This window comes from Symphalangus syndactylus, chromosome 21 (assembly GCF_028878055.3).
Source record: "Symphalangus syndactylus isolate Jambi chromosome 21, NHGRI_mSymSyn1-v2.1_pri, whole genome shotgun sequence".
In the NCBI taxonomy this organism is placed as follows: Eukaryota; Metazoa; Chordata; class Mammalia; order Primates; family Hylobatidae; genus Symphalangus; species Symphalangus syndactylus.
In genome coordinates, this window is record NC_072443.2 from 23,687,617 (window position 1) to 23,706,794 (window position 19,178).

Here is a 19,178-nt window from a genome sequence, read left to right on the forward strand (position 1 = left end):
CACTCACTTGGATTTTTATCTGCTTCCTTTAAAACTGTTCATCAAGTGAAATCACTCTAGAATTATTAGGTCAGCTTCTTTTATTTTCATTGTTCTTCAGAGGCCACACTTTTGCAGAAACAACATGCCCAGGAGGCAAGATTCTTTATATTTCAGTTGTGTTACATATAGGTCAGACATTACTGTTTTGAACTCCAAATAGTATTCTCACTTTATAGTTGTATTTGCATTTTTATTATATTATTAATACATATTGCTTGAAATAAGCATGGTTTTTGGTTGTTAATCCTTTTGTTAAAATATAACTTTATTTATTATTATTATTTTGAGACAGAGTCTCACTCTGTCACCAAGGCTATAGTGCAGTGGCATGATCTTGTCCCACTGCACCCTCTGCCTTCCAGACTCAAGCGATTCTTATGCCTCAGTCTCCCGAGTAGCTGGGATTACAGCCATGCACCACCAAGCCCAGCTAATTTTTGTGTTTTTAATAGAGATAGAGTTTCGCCATGTTGACCAGACTGGCCACAAACTCCTGGCCTCGTGATCTGCCCGCCTCGGCCTCCCAAAGTGCTAGGATTACAGGTGTGAGTCACTGCACTCGGCCAGTATAACTTTACTTTGAAGACTTTTGTCTTAATGGGATTAGAACTGCATTACCATTTAAAGATGAGTTTCTGCTGGTTCCCATAGAAGTGTCGACATTTTTCTACCCACATTTTTTTTTTTTTTTTTTTTGAGATGGAGTTTTGCTCTCACTGCCCAGGCTGGAGTGCAGTGGCAGCTCACTGCAACCTCCGCCTCCCGGGTTCAGGCAGATTCTTCTGCCTCAGCCTCCGGAGTAGCTGGGATTACAGGCATGCGCCACCATGCCCGGCTAATTTTGCATTTTTAGTAGAGACGGGGTTTCTCCACGTTGGTGAAGCTGGTCTTGAACTCCCGACCTCAGGTGACCCACCCGCCTCGGCCTCCCAAAGTGCTGGGATTACAGGCGTGAGCCACCGTGCCTGGCTTCTACCCAGATTTTTTAGTACTTTGTATACTATCTTGTCCCTCTTTTTGTGCTTCCTCTTAAACTTATGCTAGCTTGGATAAAAATGTACTTTAGGAAGTCCCCTGACATGGGAGAAAACAATGTTGAAATCTTCAACATACAACATATTTTGTGCTTCTCTTCAGAGTAAAATTTTTTCCGAGGTATTTTGTTTTTCTGGGATTATTGTTAGTGCATGTTGTTTCTCCTGTTTTATGCTTCTTTTCAACCTGTTTGGTTTTCACTAAGGGATTCCAATGGGTTTTTTTTCTATTAGCATAATTACCAGTGTTGAATGTCACCTGGGCATAACTACTTTTCCTAACTCTGTCATACACCGTTGCTATCTCTTAGCATGTTTTCTCAAGTGAGAAAATGTCTTGACTGAATGGCCTTCTCTTCTTCATTTACTCATTCTCTATTCACTCTAGATTTATCAAATACCTGCTCTACGTGAGGCACAGTACTTAGCACTCTGTACATACGTGTATTTTTTTTTTTTTTTTTTGATGTTAGAGCTTCATCACTGCACCCTTTTTTTTTTTTTTTTCCCCACAAACAAGGTCTTGCTCTGTCGGTCAGGCTGGAGTGCAGTGGTGTGATCATGCTCACTGCAGCCGCGGACTTCTGGGCTCAAACAATCCTCTTGCCTCTTCCTCCTAAGTAGGTAGGACTACAGGTGTGCACCACCACACCTGGCTTTTTTTTTTTTTTCTTTTCGGAGAGACAAGGTCTTGCCAAGTTGCCCAGACTGGTCTTGAGCTCCTGGCCTCAAGCAGTCCTCTCACCTCAGCTTCCCAAAATGCTCGGGTTACTGGTGTGAGCCACCATGCCCAGTCTTCGCCTTCTTTTGTAGTCCATCCCCTTCTACTATTCTCTTCCTGCTTTCCTTTCACTTAGACTTTTCCATTTCAGGCTTTTAATTCATTTGACCTCCCCCTACTGCCCTCTGCCGCTTGCCTGCTGGGACTGCTGCACATCATCCCTCTCAGTGCTGCACATCATCCCTCTCAATGCTTCCCATCATCCCTCTCAATGCTGCCCATCATCCCTCTCAATGCTGCCCATCATCCCTCTCAATGCTGCCCATCATCCCTCTCAATGCTGCCCAGGCCTCTAGCTCCTTCTCCTCCTTGAAATTTCAGGGGCCTGGGGGTGTTTGTACAGTGGCATTAGTGCAATGAGGCGGACTTAGTTAGATAAGTATGGGGAATGGGAGTTCCTTTGCTCTTGCTCTGCTGGCTCCAACCCAGGACAGCTGGCTAAAGCAGTCCTTAACCACGAGGATTTCTTCCAGGGTCATGCTTCCAGTTTTTAGTGAAGGATCACAAAAAATATTTAGTGTCATTCCATTGATTTTTTCCCCCCTCAATTGAAGCTTTTTGAAATGTTTTTTGAACTGCCTTTTGTGTCAAACATGCCTTGTCTTAAAATGTCCTGTATTACTCTGTCCACACTGAATTACAGGCACACCTTTCTCTCAATTAAAAGAGAGTTTTCAGTGTGATGAAAAGAATTGCTTTAGCTTTCTGCCAGGGGACTGTGTCTAGCCTTATAGATGAATGTTTGAATTCAACATTTTGTATTAATAGTTGGGCATATTCATAGGTTATCAGAACTGGAAGGGACCTGAGGAATTATTTCACTTTCCTGTTTTACATGTGGAAACTCAAGGCTTAGATTGATGAATGCAAAGCTCGTTGTCACATGAATGAAAATCTAGGATTGGAATTTGAGTCTCCTAACTCAAGGCTTAGATTGATGAATGCAAAGCTCGTTGTCACATGAATGAAAATCTAGGATTGGAATTTGAGTCTCCTAACCCCAAGCTTTTGTTGAATCAACTGATTTTCGATTGTGTTTATTCAGAGAAGAGATATGAATAAACAATTTCCTGTGAGATGATAAATTGTGTATTTTTTCGAGCACCTGGAACGTTGATTCATATCTCCCTAAAATATCTCAGTGTTATTGACCTTTGATTCAGATATGCCGCTATTGCTATAGAAAGCAACAATACCAATCTAAAATTTTTGTTAGTTTTACAAGCCTAGCAATATGATTCTGAGTCCTGGTTTATACAGGAGGGGAAACATACTGGAAAAATGGGATAGGAGACTAAGTGCCAGTGGTCAGGTATGCTCACTACACCGGTGATTGTCAGGTATTCTGCACAAAGGACGTATTCGGCTGTTACTCACTTTTGTTGTGCTTTTCCTCCTTTAAGAATTATCACTTTGCTTTTTCCCTCCTGGTCATAAAGAAATCATAGTTTTAGACCTTAAAGTGTGATTTTAATTGTCCTGTCATCTTGATGGAAATAATCTGATTTTCTTGACTCAGATTAGGAATTTTTGCTATCACCTTTTCTTAGCAAAATATGATTAATCAGCAAAGTTCTGTAGAATGAAGAATTACCTCTGTTTTCACGAGAAAACTCTTGAACTGTTCTAGTGAATTCAGTCCTATCCCAGGCTGATTTTAGATAGTTCATCTTTGGGTTAGATTATATGTCAGATGAGGAAATGGGTAGATTTGGGTGTGGGTCTAGGCCTGCGAGTGTTTGTATGTGCATATATACATATAGAAATAAAATAATTGTAGATGTGCTGCTTTTTTGGGGATGATCTTCATCAGGTCCACCAAGCTGCTTCACCATTTCCTGGAGAGATGATCCTTTGGCCTTTCATAGTGGTAATTTTAGCTTTCCACATATTTCTGTAGATGAATGTATCCAAGCAGTGCATTGGTATGAGTTACCTTCTCCCTCCCATGTGGAGGAAAGTGTTGGAGGTGACAGTTCTCACGATGTGTAGCTTCCCACAGCCATTTTGGTAAACAGGCTTATCCATAGGCACTGTGGGGGCTTTAGTGGAAATCTTGGTGATGCCTGTAGATTTTGGTTTAGGGATCCGTGTTGGGATTCTCTGCTTTCGTACTTCCTTGATCTTGAATTAAACAAGAGAACAAAGGGTAATTAATGGTACAGTTGGTGGAGAAGCAGAAATTGTTTAGGACATGGAGTCAGTTTGGAGGATTTGGCTTTGAAAGCACCAGTTTCTGGGGATGTATCAGATTAAAGATTGTCAGGTTGAAGAAAAAAATGTCAGTAAAGTAATCTAGTTTGTGTTGAATGTGTGCTGTGTGCACAGTTCTTGATAGAGATAGTGGTAGATACAGAGATGAATAGATACTTGGCAATCACAGTGTAGTGGGACATAAACAGGAGTAGTGTCCCAAATTAATCTCAACAAAGAGCCATGAGATTGCCAGAGAAAGGTTAATTTCGAATGAGATTGTCTTTAAGAGTGCTTCATGAAGAATATGGCATTTGACTTGGGCCTTTAGACTTTTAAAAGTTTTCACAGTATGAGTTTGGTGAGTTGGGCAGCTCCAATGATGATTAGCGGAACAGCTTGGTGGTATGTATCAAGAGCCTTATGAATCTTTTCTAGGATGTAGAGAGGCAGGCAAGGATATTTGATTTTAGCATTGTTTATAATGATGAAAAATGGACAGTCAAATGAACAGGAAGTGTTAAATGAATTATAGTATAATTATGACAACATGCTATGTTAATGAGGCCAAAGCATCAGGAAAATGTTTACTTAGAAATGTTAAAAGTAGAATTTAAAACTGTGTACATGCTTTAATTATTTACACGTGAAGAGAAAAATACTAAACGAAAATGCACCCATGCTATTGGTTGTTAATCCTGATTAGTGGACTTACAGGTAGTATGCTATGAGAAAAAGCAACACTAAATTGTTTTAAAAGACAAAAAAGGAAGGAAACAACTCGGAGATGAGGACATTTCTGTGAACAACCATATTATCCAAGCCATGAGCAGTAGAAGCTGCAGTTGAAGTCAGTGACAGACTAATGAAGTCTGCTAATATTGTGACTATAGCATTAATAATATCCTTCCCAAGATGGATTTCTGTGATGTCCTGTAACTTTATCAAGATTTAGATTGGTTCTCCAATTTAGTGTACAAAAATCTATGTTGGGATTCTTTTTAAATTGTAGATTTCTGAATCTTTCCCCTATGCATTGTAATTCACTGGTTTGTGGATATGTCCAGTAATTCACATTTTTAATAAACTCTCAGAGTGATTTCTTCGACTCAGGTGGTCGGCCTACCACACTTGGAAAAGTGCTGCCATAATTGAACTTCCTTTAGATGTAAGCTTTATGTTTTCTTCACCTGGAACTCTGGCATACCTGGGTATGCATAGTTCAACACTCTGAAAGGCCACGACAGATTGGTATGGCAGACAGTATTGGTGGAGCTCATTTCTTTTGATCAACGCTGATATGTGTTGGTGAAGAAAATGTGGCTTGAGATGGTGGTCACTGATAACTTTCAGGCCCAGCTGCCTGAAAATTACCGGGCTCTTACTTGTTTCTACACCATTGATGTGCAAGCTTTTGTTTTCTAGGTAACTCTAATTTCATTACATAGTTTTTTACCTCTAGATGGCAGCAAAGGCTTGTTATTTTATCAGAACAAACCCAATTGTCATTCCCAAATCTTTTTTTTTTTTTTTTTTTTTTTGTTTGAGATGGAGTCTAGCTGTATCGCCTAGGCTGGAGTGCAGGGCGATCTCAGCTCACTGCAAGCTCCGCCTCCCGGGCTCACGCCATTCTCCTGCCTCAGCCTCCCGAGTAGCTGGGACCACAGGCGCCCGCCACGATGCCCGGCTAATTTTTTGTATTTTTAGTAGAGATGGGGTTTCGCTGTGTTAGTCAGGATGATCTTGATCTCCTGACCTCGTGATCCACCCGCCTCAGCCTCCCAAAGTGCTGGGATTACAGGTGTGAGCCACTGCCCCCAGCCATTCCCAAATCTTTTAAAAAAAAAAAGGCGGGGTGGGGTGACCTAGCGCAGTGGCTCACGCCTGTAATCCAGCACTTTGTGAGGCTGAGGCGGGCAGATCACTTGAGATCAGGAGTTCAAGACCAGCCTGGCCAACATGATGAAACTCTGTCTCTACTGAAAATACAAAACAGCTGGGCGTCGTGGCACGCTCCTGTAATCCCAGCTACTTGGGAGGTTGAGGCAGGAGAATCGCTTGAACCCACGAGGCGGAGGTTGCAGTGAGCTGAGATCATGGCATTGCACCCCAGCCTGGGCCACAGAGCAAGACTCTATCTCAAAAAAAAAAAAAAAAAGTTTTTTTTTTTTCTTGTATGACTTTTATCTTTGGATATGTTTCAGTAAATGAGGTATGGAGCATTAAAATGTGTCATCTCTTGGATCATTTTTATGGAGCGTTATGTCAAATAGCTCCAAGAAAGTTTTGTCCAAATTTGGAATGCATATTGCAAGAGAAATCCATGCATATGGCTCTTTTAAGACCACACAGTGAATGTTCTACTCAGAGTTGGAGGCTCCTGGGTTTCATCAGAAAGCAGATGTCTTGGAGGAGATTAAGCAAGTTGGAAAGCTCATTCATAGAAGAAAACGATTTTTTAATAAATGCTTAACCCAGTTCAACATGAAGACTGGGATTTGGAATTGCTTAAAAGTCTGAAGGATGTTGAGTTCAGTGAGGCAGAAGAAGTGGTTCCACCTAGAGAGCAGTAGAAAGAAGAGGAGTATATTCGTGGAATATATTAAATTCTAAAAGTGTTGGTTTGTTTTATCCATAGATTCTCAAAAGAAACCTAGCAATCTAGAAGACTCCCTGCTTATAGTAAGTTATTAGAAGGCATTGAGTCATAATGATCAAAAGAAGTATAGAAAGGTGAAGTGTTTTCAATTGTATTCAAAGTCTCAGTTCTATAGCCCGATTTCTACATGACTCTTTTGTTCTTTCACATTATCATGGAGCACAAATATACCAGAACAAAATCAGCATTTATGGGGAAACTATAAGATCTCAGACAGCTGGAGTCAGGATGTTTCCTTTTCTCTAAATGAAATTAATTTTGTAAGTGCTTTGAACTTTTTGAGCTGTATTGACAACATGTTGTGTAAGAAAGCAGTGTGTTCTCAGAAGCGGTCCTGACTCCAGGGACTGCATCACACCTTAGCTCTAGAGGTTGAGAAGCTGAAGACTCTCAGAGACCTCTGGTCATTTTGATATGTGGTAATTGAGGTGGTGTGGGACAGTGGTTGGATTCAGGGCTGCTTACTTCCTTGGGGACTCAGCTGTGGAATTCTTGGCCAAGGCCATGTGTTATCAGAATTGACAGTGTTTTTGTAGTTTTGTTTTTATCTCAGTGTTTAATGGGAAAGTACATAAGTAATGATGATGGATATGGTGATGAAAAGAAGGAAATGCTAAACTGAAGAAAAATATATTTGAAATATTATTGCCTTCTTTTCTTTTTTTGTCTTTTATATTGTTTGACAAATCACTGCTGATTTATGGGGAGTGGTGGAATGGAAATAAGAGATAATGAATCTGGCAGCTGGCCCAAAATTTCATAATGATGCTTTGGCTCTTTTCACTTGATTTTTTTCAGAGCTCCCCTATTAAACAATAAAACTTTATCACTACAAGTTTTACACTTTATACAGGAAAGAGTTTTTCAAAGGGAAGCCCTTTGATTTGATTAGCTCATTCTCATTAACCTCCTATGAGAGATCATTTGGTTTTAAATAGTGTTCTACTGCTATGATTTATATTAAAGAGTTGTCCAGTATCTGATGCAAAGGTTAGAGTAAATAGGTTTCTTTATTCTGTAATGTATCATGGTTTGTGGCTGTGCCTAGTCACCTCCCAATCTCTCTTTCTGTGGAAATTATACAGTCGGCAGTGGGGGCAATCCAAGAATAAACATTGAAATAAAGTTTTCAAAATCCCTCCAAACCCAGTTGCCCCCACCTTGTGTCAGACCAAGCAACAGATGTAGCAATACTTTGTTAAAATAAAATATACTAACCTTAAATACTTGTCTTCCTCATTTGTCCTCTTTTTATCCATCTATGAACTTCTTTCCTTTTACTCAGCTTTTCTTGTTTTGTACCCTTTCCTCCCTCCCCTCTCCTATTTCTTTCTCATTTCTTCATTTGCACCCATTTAATTGTTTTAGTCATTCTCAGGCTTACATCTTATAACAGCCTTTGGGTAGTATCTAGAGCACAAGCCGTGGAGCCAGTCTTGGGTCTTGATTCTAGTTTTGGCACTAACTAGCTGTGTCTCTTTGAGCAAACACTTTACCCATGTAAACCTCAGTTTCCTCATTTGTAATCTTCATCTGGGGATTAAAATACCTACTTGTAAGTTTTCTTTGGGGAGTAGAGATATCGTGTAGTAAAGTCCCTGGCCCATCTAAAATTTCGGGTGTTAGTTGTTCCTGTTGTGATGATCATCATCATCTTTGTCTTTTTCCTTATATCACTTCTTAAGATGCCTATTTCTTGGTCATAATCGTAACTTCTTTGATTGTTTTACCTTTCTTGTTTTCCTGCTTTATCTCTCAACTTTCCTCTCTCTCCAATTATTTATAGGCAATATGTTGCTAAGGTTAGGAGTTAAGGCAGCTGAATAAGCAGCACTGATTCCTGGGCTATACTAACCACCTTTGACCCAGAAAAGGCCCCCTCACATGTCCTTTATCCTCCTTACGCTACTTTGTCTGGTCCTTGTGAATCTTTCTTTTTTAGAGTTCACCTAGAAACATTATCTGTTCTTTCCTGTTTTCATGTCTTTTGTTTGAAAAATGCAGTAGTTCTGTTAAATCACCTGGAAAGTCCTTTGGCCTTGACATTCTGTGATTCTGTGAAAAGAACAAATGCAGGCCAGCTATGGCTACCAGGTGCTTTATTCGCCATATGAGCTTTTGTTGAGCACCTACTATGAGCACTATTTAAGTCCTGGGTAGTATAGGACCATGGTTCTTAAATTTTATATGCCCAGAGAGCCTGTTAGGATGCAGAATCGCTGCAGTGGGAATTAATAGGTCTGGGAATGTGAAACTCTGCAAAGTCATATGTGATTCTGATGAAGGTGGTCAATGACTGCATTTTAAGAAACATTGATATAAGGAGTTCAAAAATAAATGATAGCTGATTCTTGCTTTTGAGATGATAGCATAGGAGGGGTAACAAATAATTATGAGGCAGAATGACGTGCAGTAATAGAATTACAGACAGCAGTTTTGGAAACTCAGTGGAAAACTAAAAAGTAAGGAAGGTTTTCCAGAGGAAGTGACACATGTGGGATGAGTAAGATTTTAGTATGAGGAACAAAGGAAGAAGAGTATTTCAGCCCTACAAACAGCATGATCAAAGGTAAGAAAGCCCAGTAGTATGTGGGAGGATAGTTAGTCTGGTGTCCTGGTGAAGATATGAGGGTATGTCCAGAGTTTCAAAGGGAGATGAAACGAAAGATGAAGGCCACGGTAGAAGGTTTGGACTTTGGGCGCTAAGCAATTTTAAGTGCTGTTTTCTGGGAGGCTGGAGAATTGCCGTGATCAGAATGGTATTTAAGGCTGGATTATAGAGGTGAGGATTTAAGTGTAGTAGTTAACTATCTTACAGTACCATCTGTCCTAAAGTCTGGGCTTGGGGAGTAGTAGTACAAATAAGCGGGGAGGACAGAGAAAGAAATAATATGACAGAGTGGAGGATGAGCAGAGAAGTGGAAAATAGTTCCCAGATGTTGAACCTGAGCAGTGGGGAAGGTGATGGACCATCAATAGAGGCGAGACAGAGCAATTCAAGAAAGATAGTATATTGCGTTATGGGCACATACTAAGTTTGAAATGTATAGTTGGGCCTTCCATGTGGAACTGTTTGGTAGAGTTGAAATTTTGGAGATGTTGCTTTGAGGATTATGGTAGAGAAATTGTTGATACTATTCTAGTGCCTGAGACAGTCAGAGAGAAAAATGTAATTCCCACTCAGCTGCCGCTCTTTTCTTCTCCCACCATAGGTACTTCTACATCCCTTTCCTGGAGCCTGAGATGAATTTTGTGGGACCCTACCATGTGCCCACATCCTCTGCACAAGGCCACTCTATCTTACTGATAAGAATGTAACTAGTTCTGAGAACAGCCACCTAAGGAGGCATTTCTTCCCATTACTTGAACAGTACATAGTGATTGAACCATTATCCAGGGAGTGATTGGCTTGCTAGGGGAAAGGAAATCCTGTGCCTCTCTTCCAGTAACCTGGCTGGCCCCTCAGCCATTGTGTCTGAACCAAACACAGATTACATAAACTTGTACTCTCAGAAGGGTTTGCCACTTCGTGGCACAGAGCCATGCAGTAAGGACAGGATAGCCTCCCTAAAGCATATTTCCTTCCTCATTAGCAGTCTGAGAAAAACCTGGAATAGGACCATATTTGATAGGTTTGGCCTAAAAAAATAGTAATAATCGTCCATTGTTCTCCCTAGTCTTCTCATTGTCCTTAGAAGCTATAATCAGGAGCCTCAGAAGCATTTATATTTTTCAGTTTCTGTAATTAATACACACTCTTATAATCAGAAAATTTCATATGAAATAAATGGGCTGCTTATATAAATTACTATGAGAGCTGTTCTTCTCAGCATGATCCCTACTCACTGATTCCCTCCCTGTTACCCTAAAGGAAGAACTATCTGCTTCTTGTGTTATGGAACTTTTGAGGACCTCTTGCAGTTTTTAGTTAGCTCCTGTTTATATAAAACAGTGGTTTTCTGAGGCTTCAAAAGTGACTGATCTCAGGCACAGTGAATTCAGGCAAGAACACCATGAAAAGGCATAAGAATAGAAAAAGAATAGCTTTTTCTGGTTAAAGAGAAGAGAGGAAAAAAAACAGCCAAACCACTAATTGTAAAGAATAATAATGCATTTTTGAGGAATTACTTTGAGTTGTTTGAAGAGTGTCTGTGTTGATGCAGATTATTGTATTGTGAGGGGAGACATAGGAGCCAACTTGACAACTTTCCTTTGCAGTGGCAGTTTTTACTTGGGATGCTTCCTTGGTTTGCAGTTTTATACTCCTGAATTTGGAGACTGACAAGGTTGAACTCTAACACTTCTCCTTCTGACCTGGGAAGATACATAGTGATTATTTCTAAAAAATGATTTTGGGAGTGCCAGTCTTATTAAGTTACAGTGTTCCTTGAGAAATAGAAATCCAGATTTAGAGTGTACCATCTGGGAAAATTTTCTGTTTCTGCAAAGGCAGAATCACACCAAATGTGGCCTAAGTTGGTGGTGCTTGTCTTTATAGTGGCTGGACCTTGATCCCTTGATTGCCTTTTCTGAAAGTCTTGGGTCATTATCATGACTGTCAAGGCAGCCACCTACTTATAAGCTCAGATGTGCATGGTTGTGATGCTCCTTCCATGAATCATTTTCACTCACTTCTGATGCTTTTCTGTCCTGTCATCTCTGAGGCTAATCAGGTACCTCCTGCTCTGTACGTATTGATTGCCTGTCCAAGCTCATTCTTCATACTTGGCATTTGTGTCCTTTGCTTATAGAATCTTGCCTTAGGATAAAGTGGACACTGACTGCACCTTTTGTCTTCTGAGAACAGTCTCCTAATGAGAACATGAGCTTCTCTTTGGACTTGCTTTCTCACATCTCCTATCCCAGGTCAGTCTTCCCTGTGCCTGCCCATTTGTGTGGGGCTTGGCTTCTCACATTCATTATCTCTTGTCACCCTAACAGTGGCTTCAGGGAAGCAGGTGGAGTTGGAAGGAGAGGCAAATCACTATTGGCTATGGTGATCATGGAAGGTTTCAGAAGAGGCGAGCATTGATACAGACCCTTCAGTGTGGGTCTTACTTCACTTGACAAGAGATGAAAATTGTGTCCATGTAGATAAGTGGGGAGGAGAAAGGGGAAAGCCCTGCATATGTTTAGGGACATATGTTTAGGGACATTCTGAGTGTTCTGGCTGAAGTGGCAGATTTGTGAGGTGGAGCACAAGGAGGTAACATTAGATAACCTGTCTGTCACCACAGATAGTGGAAAGGATCAAATTCAACTATAATGAATTTAAAACCCCTCGCAACTCAGTGTGTTGCCATGGAAAGAGAATGGGGCAACAGAATCAAACTGTTTTCACTCCTCAGTTTTGTGACATACTAACAAAATGACCTGGAACAGCTTTCCTTAGGTGTCAGAGTTTTAATCTGCTTATCCCTGAAGTTGTCATAATACCTACTTTCTAGGGTTGTTGTAAAATAAAATAATATTGTATAATGGATTTGTTTTTTGCCCTCCCTTTTATAATGTGTTACCTCACTACGCAGAAACCTTCTGTGAAGACACAGAGACTCCCTAGTGCTGTATTCATGGTTCTTCACAATCAACAGGTCTGTGCCCTTTAAGCCTTATCCTGCCCCAACCATCTCAACTTCATCCACATTGCACTGCTTGCTGAGCACAGTTGAGCTCTTAGTTACCTTTTAAGCTACGCCTTAACTCCCACCTTTTATTCCAAACTTTAACATCTGCATTGCTGCCTGGCACAACAATGAGCAATATTGCGTGCTTCATAAATATTTGTTGGCTCATTCTTGTAGGTGATTGGTTGAGGAATGAAGGAAGCCTGTATCCTAATAGAAGACATTCATGCCTCTGGTGGTTATAAGCTAATAATACAGAGGGAATTGCAGCTTCTCAGAGAGGACGTTTTAGAAAGGTCTAAACAGTAGAGAGTTATCTCTTCAGTTCTTGGGATTCCTGCTGAAAACCAATTCCCTTCTCCCCCGACTCCATTTAAAGCTAAGGTGGTTGGTTTCTAGACTCTATTTCTCCCAAGGGCACATGAAAAATGGAAAGCTCTAGTTGACCTGAAAATTCTAGTTTATAATTTAGGTATCTTTGAAAGAGACAGAAGTACAAAATACTGTAATAATACAAATATAAATGTTCAAGTATGAACATGCTCCGGGCCAGTCTGTCAAGTAAGTGGAAACAATTATACAACAAAACTCTTCAGTATAGGTTTTTGAAGTTGCTTTGAGGCTTATGTTTAGTCAGATTCAAAGTTCTCATCTCTAGACACCAGACATAGGAGTTTTCATATGAGTTGTCAGATTTTTCCCACAGTGTTATATAAGAGTGGAACTGGCTTATAGAGTCACTTAATCCATCTCTTTAATGTGGTGATTTTTAACCAGAGGGCAATTTTGCCCTCCAGGGAATATTTAGCCATGTCTGGAGACATTATTGTCACAGTTGGGGGATGCTACATGGTGTGTAAGTAGAAGCCAGGGATGCTCCTAAACATTATACAGTGCATGAACACCTCCTCCTTCCCCACAACAAAGAGTTACCGGGCCAAAACCATTAATAGTCCTAAAGTTGAAAGAATGCTCTAATGGGGAGGAAAAGCTGATAGGATTAGGGGTAAAAGAAATTCGTAGAATCTTTTTTTTTTTTTTTGAGACAGAGTCTTGCTCTGTCACCCGGGCTGGAGTGCAGTGGCGCGATCTCGGATCACTGCAACCTCTGCCTCCCAGGTTGAAGCGATTCTCCTGCCTCAGCCTCCCAAGTAGCTGGGATTACAGGTGCCCGCCACCATACCCAGCTAATTTTTATATTTTTAGTAGAGACAGGGTTTTACCATGTTGGCCAGGCTGGTCTTGAACTCCTGACCTCATGATCTGCCCGCCTTGGCCTCCCAAAGTGCTGGGATTACAGGCATGAGCTACCATGCCCAGCCAATTCATAGAATCTTAGAGAAGGAAACATCTAGTAGTTTTGACATCTATAAGTGAAAAAATGAGGAAGAAATTTAATTTCTGGGGGAAAAAAACTCATGCAGGTTGTTGGCTTATTTATGCGCCAACTTCATTTCCCAAAAGGAATTTTAAATGATTTAAGGAGGGTGGCAAGACTTCAAATTCAGAAGTCATTGGAAGTTAGAACCAGATGTGATCTTAAAGATCACCAAGTTCAATTCGCTTATTTCACAAAGGTTAAATGACTTGTCCAGGGCCTCACAGCTGACTAGAAAAGGCATAAACTAGAACCTGATCTATTTGCCTGCCTCCAGTGCTCCTTCCCCCAATCACTTCACTTAACTGAGGCTTTGTTAATCTACTGTAGTCTTCCTTAATCTCCAGTTTATTGGTAGAGATTGACAGTTTCCCACTTGATTAAATGTTGTCTGATACTCTTGTTTCTTGTTTCATTTCTTGCCCAGGTTAATAAGCTCTTCAAGGGCAGTGAATCTTTCATCTCCATAATATCTGTCCCAGTGGCAAGTGAGAGGTACACAGTTTAATGTGTCATGATCAGTGGATTGATCGATTGTGTACATGTGATGCTTTGAAGAAAACATATTGCATACTAAGATACTGTGCATGTCACTGAGACTCAAGTTTGGTTGCATAAGGATCATTTCCACTCACTTGATTGACAGATTGGTCCACAGTATATGCACATTTGAACATTTATATTTGTGTTAATACATTGTACCTTTGTTTCTTTCAAATATATCATAAACTAGAGTTTTCAGAGAAACTGGAGCTTTCCATTTCTACTATGCCTGTGGCAGAAAAAGAATCTAGATAACCAACCACCTTTGCCTTTTGCCAGAACAGCAGATAACTCCCTCTATTGTTTAGACCTTTCTAAAAGGTCCTCTCTGGGAAGTCTCAATTCCCTCTGTATTAGCTTGTAACCGCCACAGGCATGAATGTTCATTAGTAACCTCACCTCCATCTGTCCAAAAGCCTCAGGAATGGCTGAGGACGAGGTAGGCTTTGTAGGTCTGTAGGGCTTATATTTGTATATTGTATTTGTCCAAACATGGCTAGCCTTTAAAGAGCTAAACAAAACAGAGTCACAATCCCATCATAAAAATGGGCTAAGGACATGAATAGACAATTCTCAAAAGAAGATATACAAATGGCAAACACACATACAAAAAAATGCTCAACATCACTAATTATCAGGGAAATGCAAATCAAAACCGCAGTGCAATACCGCCTTACTCCTGCAAGAATGGCCATAATCAAAAAAATTAAAATAATAGATGTTGTTGTGGATGTGGTGAAAGGGGAACACTTTTACACTGTTGGTGAGAATGTAAACTAGTACGAGCATGGAAAACAGTGTGGAGATTCCTTAAAGAACTAAAAGTAGATCTATCATTTGATCCAGCAGTCCCATTTCTGGGTATCTACCCCAGAGGAAAAGAAGTCATTATATGAAAAAGATACTTGCATATGTGTGTTTATGGCAGCACAATTCGCAATTGCAAAAATATGGAACCAGCTCAAATGTCCATCAGTCAACAAGCGGATAAAGAAAATGTGGTATATATACACCATGGAATACTACTCGGCCATGAAAAGGAACAAAATAATGGCATTCGTAACAACCTGGATGGAATTGGAGACCATTATTCTAAGTGAAGTAACTCAGGAATGGAAAACCAAACATTGTATGTTCTCACTCATAAGCAGGAGCTAAGCTATGAGGACACAGAGGCATAAGAATGATACAGTGGACTCTGGGGACTCAGAGGAAAGAGTGGGAGGGGTGTGAGGGATAAAAGACTACACATTGGGTGCAGTGTACACTGCTTGAGTGATGGTTGCACCAGAATCTCAGAGATCACCACTAAAGCACTTACTCATGTAACCAAACACCACTTGTTCCCCAAAAACCTATTGAAATAAATAAATTAAAACAGAGGCAAAAAAAAAAAAAAAGATGGTCTCAGGTAACCCCTCAAATATCATACCAGGACCATTTGGCTATGAGGAGGAAGAACTCACTAAAATAAGAAAACTAGTTTCAGTTTTTCAAAATATTGTCTCAAATAATAAGATAAGTTTTATTTCTCTTGATCAACAATTTTGACAATGAAATTTTAAATGATGCCACAAGTAAAAGTGATTATCCCTGGGATGGCTGACTGCAATGCCAAAGGTTATTCCTGAATACATTTTTATGGCAGCATTCTAAGTGTAAAACCTGGTACCTGGTGGAATGTTGACAGATTTGTAAGTGCTCCCATGTAAATGGTGTTAATTCATTATCAAATTATGAAGTACTTAGAGGTGTTGGCCAGTTAACTCGCTAGACTCCCTCAAGATTCCTTACCCTACAGCATTGCCTTTGGGGGATGCCTGCTCTGACATATTGACTGCCCAAAAGCTTTACGCTTCTTGATGTACTTTGAGGAATGGAAAGGGTCCATCTGCTGGAAAGGAAAGGGCTTGGAGTTTAAGTAAAATGAATTTAAATGGGGTTTAAGGTTTGAGAACCTTAGTGAACTACTTGTCTTCCTTGCCCTTTCTTGTATTTGCTTCACTGTGCCATAAGTTGAATGGAGTCCTTTGTTTTGTTTCATCTAACTGCGTTATTGAATGTGTGTTCTGGACCCTTCCCAAGAAATGCTACAGATTTAAATTGAGGGCCTGGGATTGAGAGAGAAACAGACCTTGTAGGTGTCAGACAGCCTGCTTCAGCTCAGCCAAAGATTTAGGCATCTATGCTTTGTTGCAGTTATAAAACTGGGAGTCTTCCCGCCCAATAAAATGGAAGTTTTTATTGAGCTTTCCTTTTAAATAAAAAGGAAACTTGGAGAATAAACCTTCTGTTTGTCATGCCAGCCACTAGAGGGTAGAACAGCCACATTTCCTAGGACAGGTGTAATTTAAAGAGAGGGACTATGGTCAGAATACATTTGCCAGTGCTTGTCAATACAGATGCTTTCTGACTTATGATGGGGTTAAAACCACATAAACCCACTGTGAGTTAAAAATATTAAAAGTTGAAAATACGTTTAATACCCCTAACCTACTGAATATCATGGCTTAGCCTAGCTCACCTTAAACATGCTCAGAGAACACTTACATAAATCTACAATTGGGCAAAATTGTCTAGCAACACAGTACACTGTAGAGCAGGGGCCCCTAAACCCTGGGCCACAGACTGGTAGCAGTCCATGGCTTGTTAGGAGCAGAGCGGCACACAGAAGGTGAGTGGCAGGCAAGCGCGCATTACTGCCTGAGCTCTGCCTCCTGTCAGATCAGCAGTGGCATTAGATTCTCATAGGAGCACGAACCCTATTGTGAACTGCACATGAGAGGGATCTAGGCTGAGCACTCCTTATGAGAATCTAGCTAATGCCTAATGATCTGAGTGAACAGTTTCATCCCGAAACCATCCCCCCAACCACCCGCCCATGGAAAAATTGTCTTCCATGAAAACAGTCCCATGTGCCAAATTGGGAACTGCTGCTGTACAGTATCGGTTGTTTACCCTCATGATTGTGTGGCTGTCTGGGAGCTGTGGCTCACTGCCACTACCCAGCACTTGGAGAGAGTATCTTACAGCATATTGCTAGCCCAGAAAAAGATCAAAATTTGAATTACCACTTTAGGGCACAATTAACCGGCAGAAGAGTTTGTTAAAATGCAGCTTTCTGGGCCCTACGCCCCCAGAGGTTCTGATTGGATAGCTCTAAGTGGAACTTAATATCAGGGGATTCTCACACAGGTATCTTGGATTTTACTTTGAGACACGCTGATCTATAAGAGTTTTGGGGCATGCATTTTCGCCTGACTATCTTTTCTCCTGGGATTACAAAGCAAAATGATTATTTGGAGGAAAAAAATCTTAACAATAACAGAAACCAGGGTATAGGAAAAAGCTAGAGTGTTGGTTAATTTAAAGGTCTTTCCCTGCCTTTGTCCAACATATTTCAAAGGAGACTCACTTTGTAAATATTCAGAATCAAAGAAGCTACCAAAACGTTTTTATTGGGAGTTTTACTTCAACCAGTAAAGACCATGGAATCCTTAGACTACAAATCTCTAAACATTTTTGATAAAATATCCCTTCCATGACCATCTCACAGCTCCCCTAATTTTATCCTTTATGGGTTATGTGGTTTGGCTCTGTGTCCTCACCCAAATCTCCTAACTGTAATCCCCATGTGTCGAGGTAAGGACCTGGTGGGAGGTGATTGGATCGTGGGGCGGTTTCCCCTGCTGTTCTTGTGATACTGAGGGAGTTCTCATGAAACCTGATGGTTTAAAAGTGGCAGTTTCCCCTGTGCACTCTCTCTCTCTCTTGCTGCCAGGTGAGATGTGCCTTGGCTTTTCTTTGCCTCCTGCCATGATTGTAAGTTTCCTGAGGCCTCCCCCAGCCATGAGGAACTGTGAATCAATAAAACCTTTCTTCTTGATAAATTACCCAGTCTCAGGTATTCTTTATAGCAGTATAAAAATGGACTAATAAAATGGGTGTCATGAAGACCCAAAGCCTAATGTCTTAGCATTGTAAAATATAGTTGTGGAGACCTTACAAAGAGTGTATGTAATTTTATCATGATCTTGATTGAACAAGTATCAAGATTCTTTCTCATGTGTACAGATTCAAGTGTAGTAATACACAACGTCCTCCTAGTAAGGATGACCATTTTATTTTTGTCAGTGCCCCTAGAGAGCAGTGACATCCTCCTGGGGAAAGTTTTGCCATTGCTTTTAAATAGAAAAAAACATGATAAAATCATTCAAATCTGTGATAGGATTCTACCTTTTAAAGAGTTAAAGAGATAGTGGGAATGTGAGTAAAATGAAACTTGGTTCTGAAGCGAGGACTTAGACCAATGAAAGAATGGTATGAGTTTTTCAGAGAGATGAAAAAGCAGTCTATCTTCTGTGAGCCCTCATGGACCAAAGAATACAACCCTCCACCCCCACATATTTCATATGAAGATTTCTGAAGGTTTTCCAGTGTCACTTCCTCTTTCTTTCCTGGTTTTTGGGGGAGTTCTATGATTATATGTCAATGAAAAAGGAAGTTCTGTAATCTTCTAATCTCTTTCTCTCTCTCCTCTCTCATATGCACACAAAAAAAATAAGAAATCTTTTCAAAATTAAAGGCCAGAAATCTACAGTGTGTCATTTTAGGTGTAATTCCATAGAAAAAAAGATGTTTTGCAGAAATTATGCTGCCTTTATGAACTTTAATTAGTCACACTTGTAATAATCTACACGTTATTAATCTGTCTCCTAAAATTTATTTTGATGCTGATACAAATTATTATACTGAAGGAATCCTCCCAGTAGAGGTACTTCTAAAAAAGAGGTATTCCTTGAAGGTTTGGTAAATTTCCAGTTATGTTAGATTAACTACTGAGGAAGCCTCTATATAGTTAAAATCTGGAACAAATGATTAAATGAGAATTTGTGCATTATCATAATAGAACACAAGACTTATG

The 19,178-nt window shown here is 40.2% G+C and overlaps 2 protein-coding genes across 3 annotated transcripts in view; one reads left to right on the forward strand and one right to left on the reverse strand.

Moving 5' to 3' along the window:
• The window catches only part of CMSS1 (cms1 ribosomal small subunit homolog), a 368,700-nt gene that overhangs the window by 9,069 nt on the left and 340,453 nt on the right, over positions 1-19,178 (forward strand). The window lies entirely within an intron of this gene.
• Positions 2,926-19,178, reverse strand: part of FILIP1L (filamin A interacting protein 1 like) — a 104,288-nt gene continuing 88,035 nt past the window's right edge. Inside the window, exon 4 of one of the 2 annotated variants that reach the window (XM_055259944.2) lies at positions 2,926-3,981. In XM_055259944.2, the coding sequence (XP_055115919.1) occupies positions 3,837-3,981 (145 nt within the window). In that variant the 3' untranslated portion in view covers positions 2,926-3,836. The remainder of the gene's footprint in view (positions 3,982-19,178) is intronic. The other variant, XM_055259941.2, reaches the window with a different exon arrangement.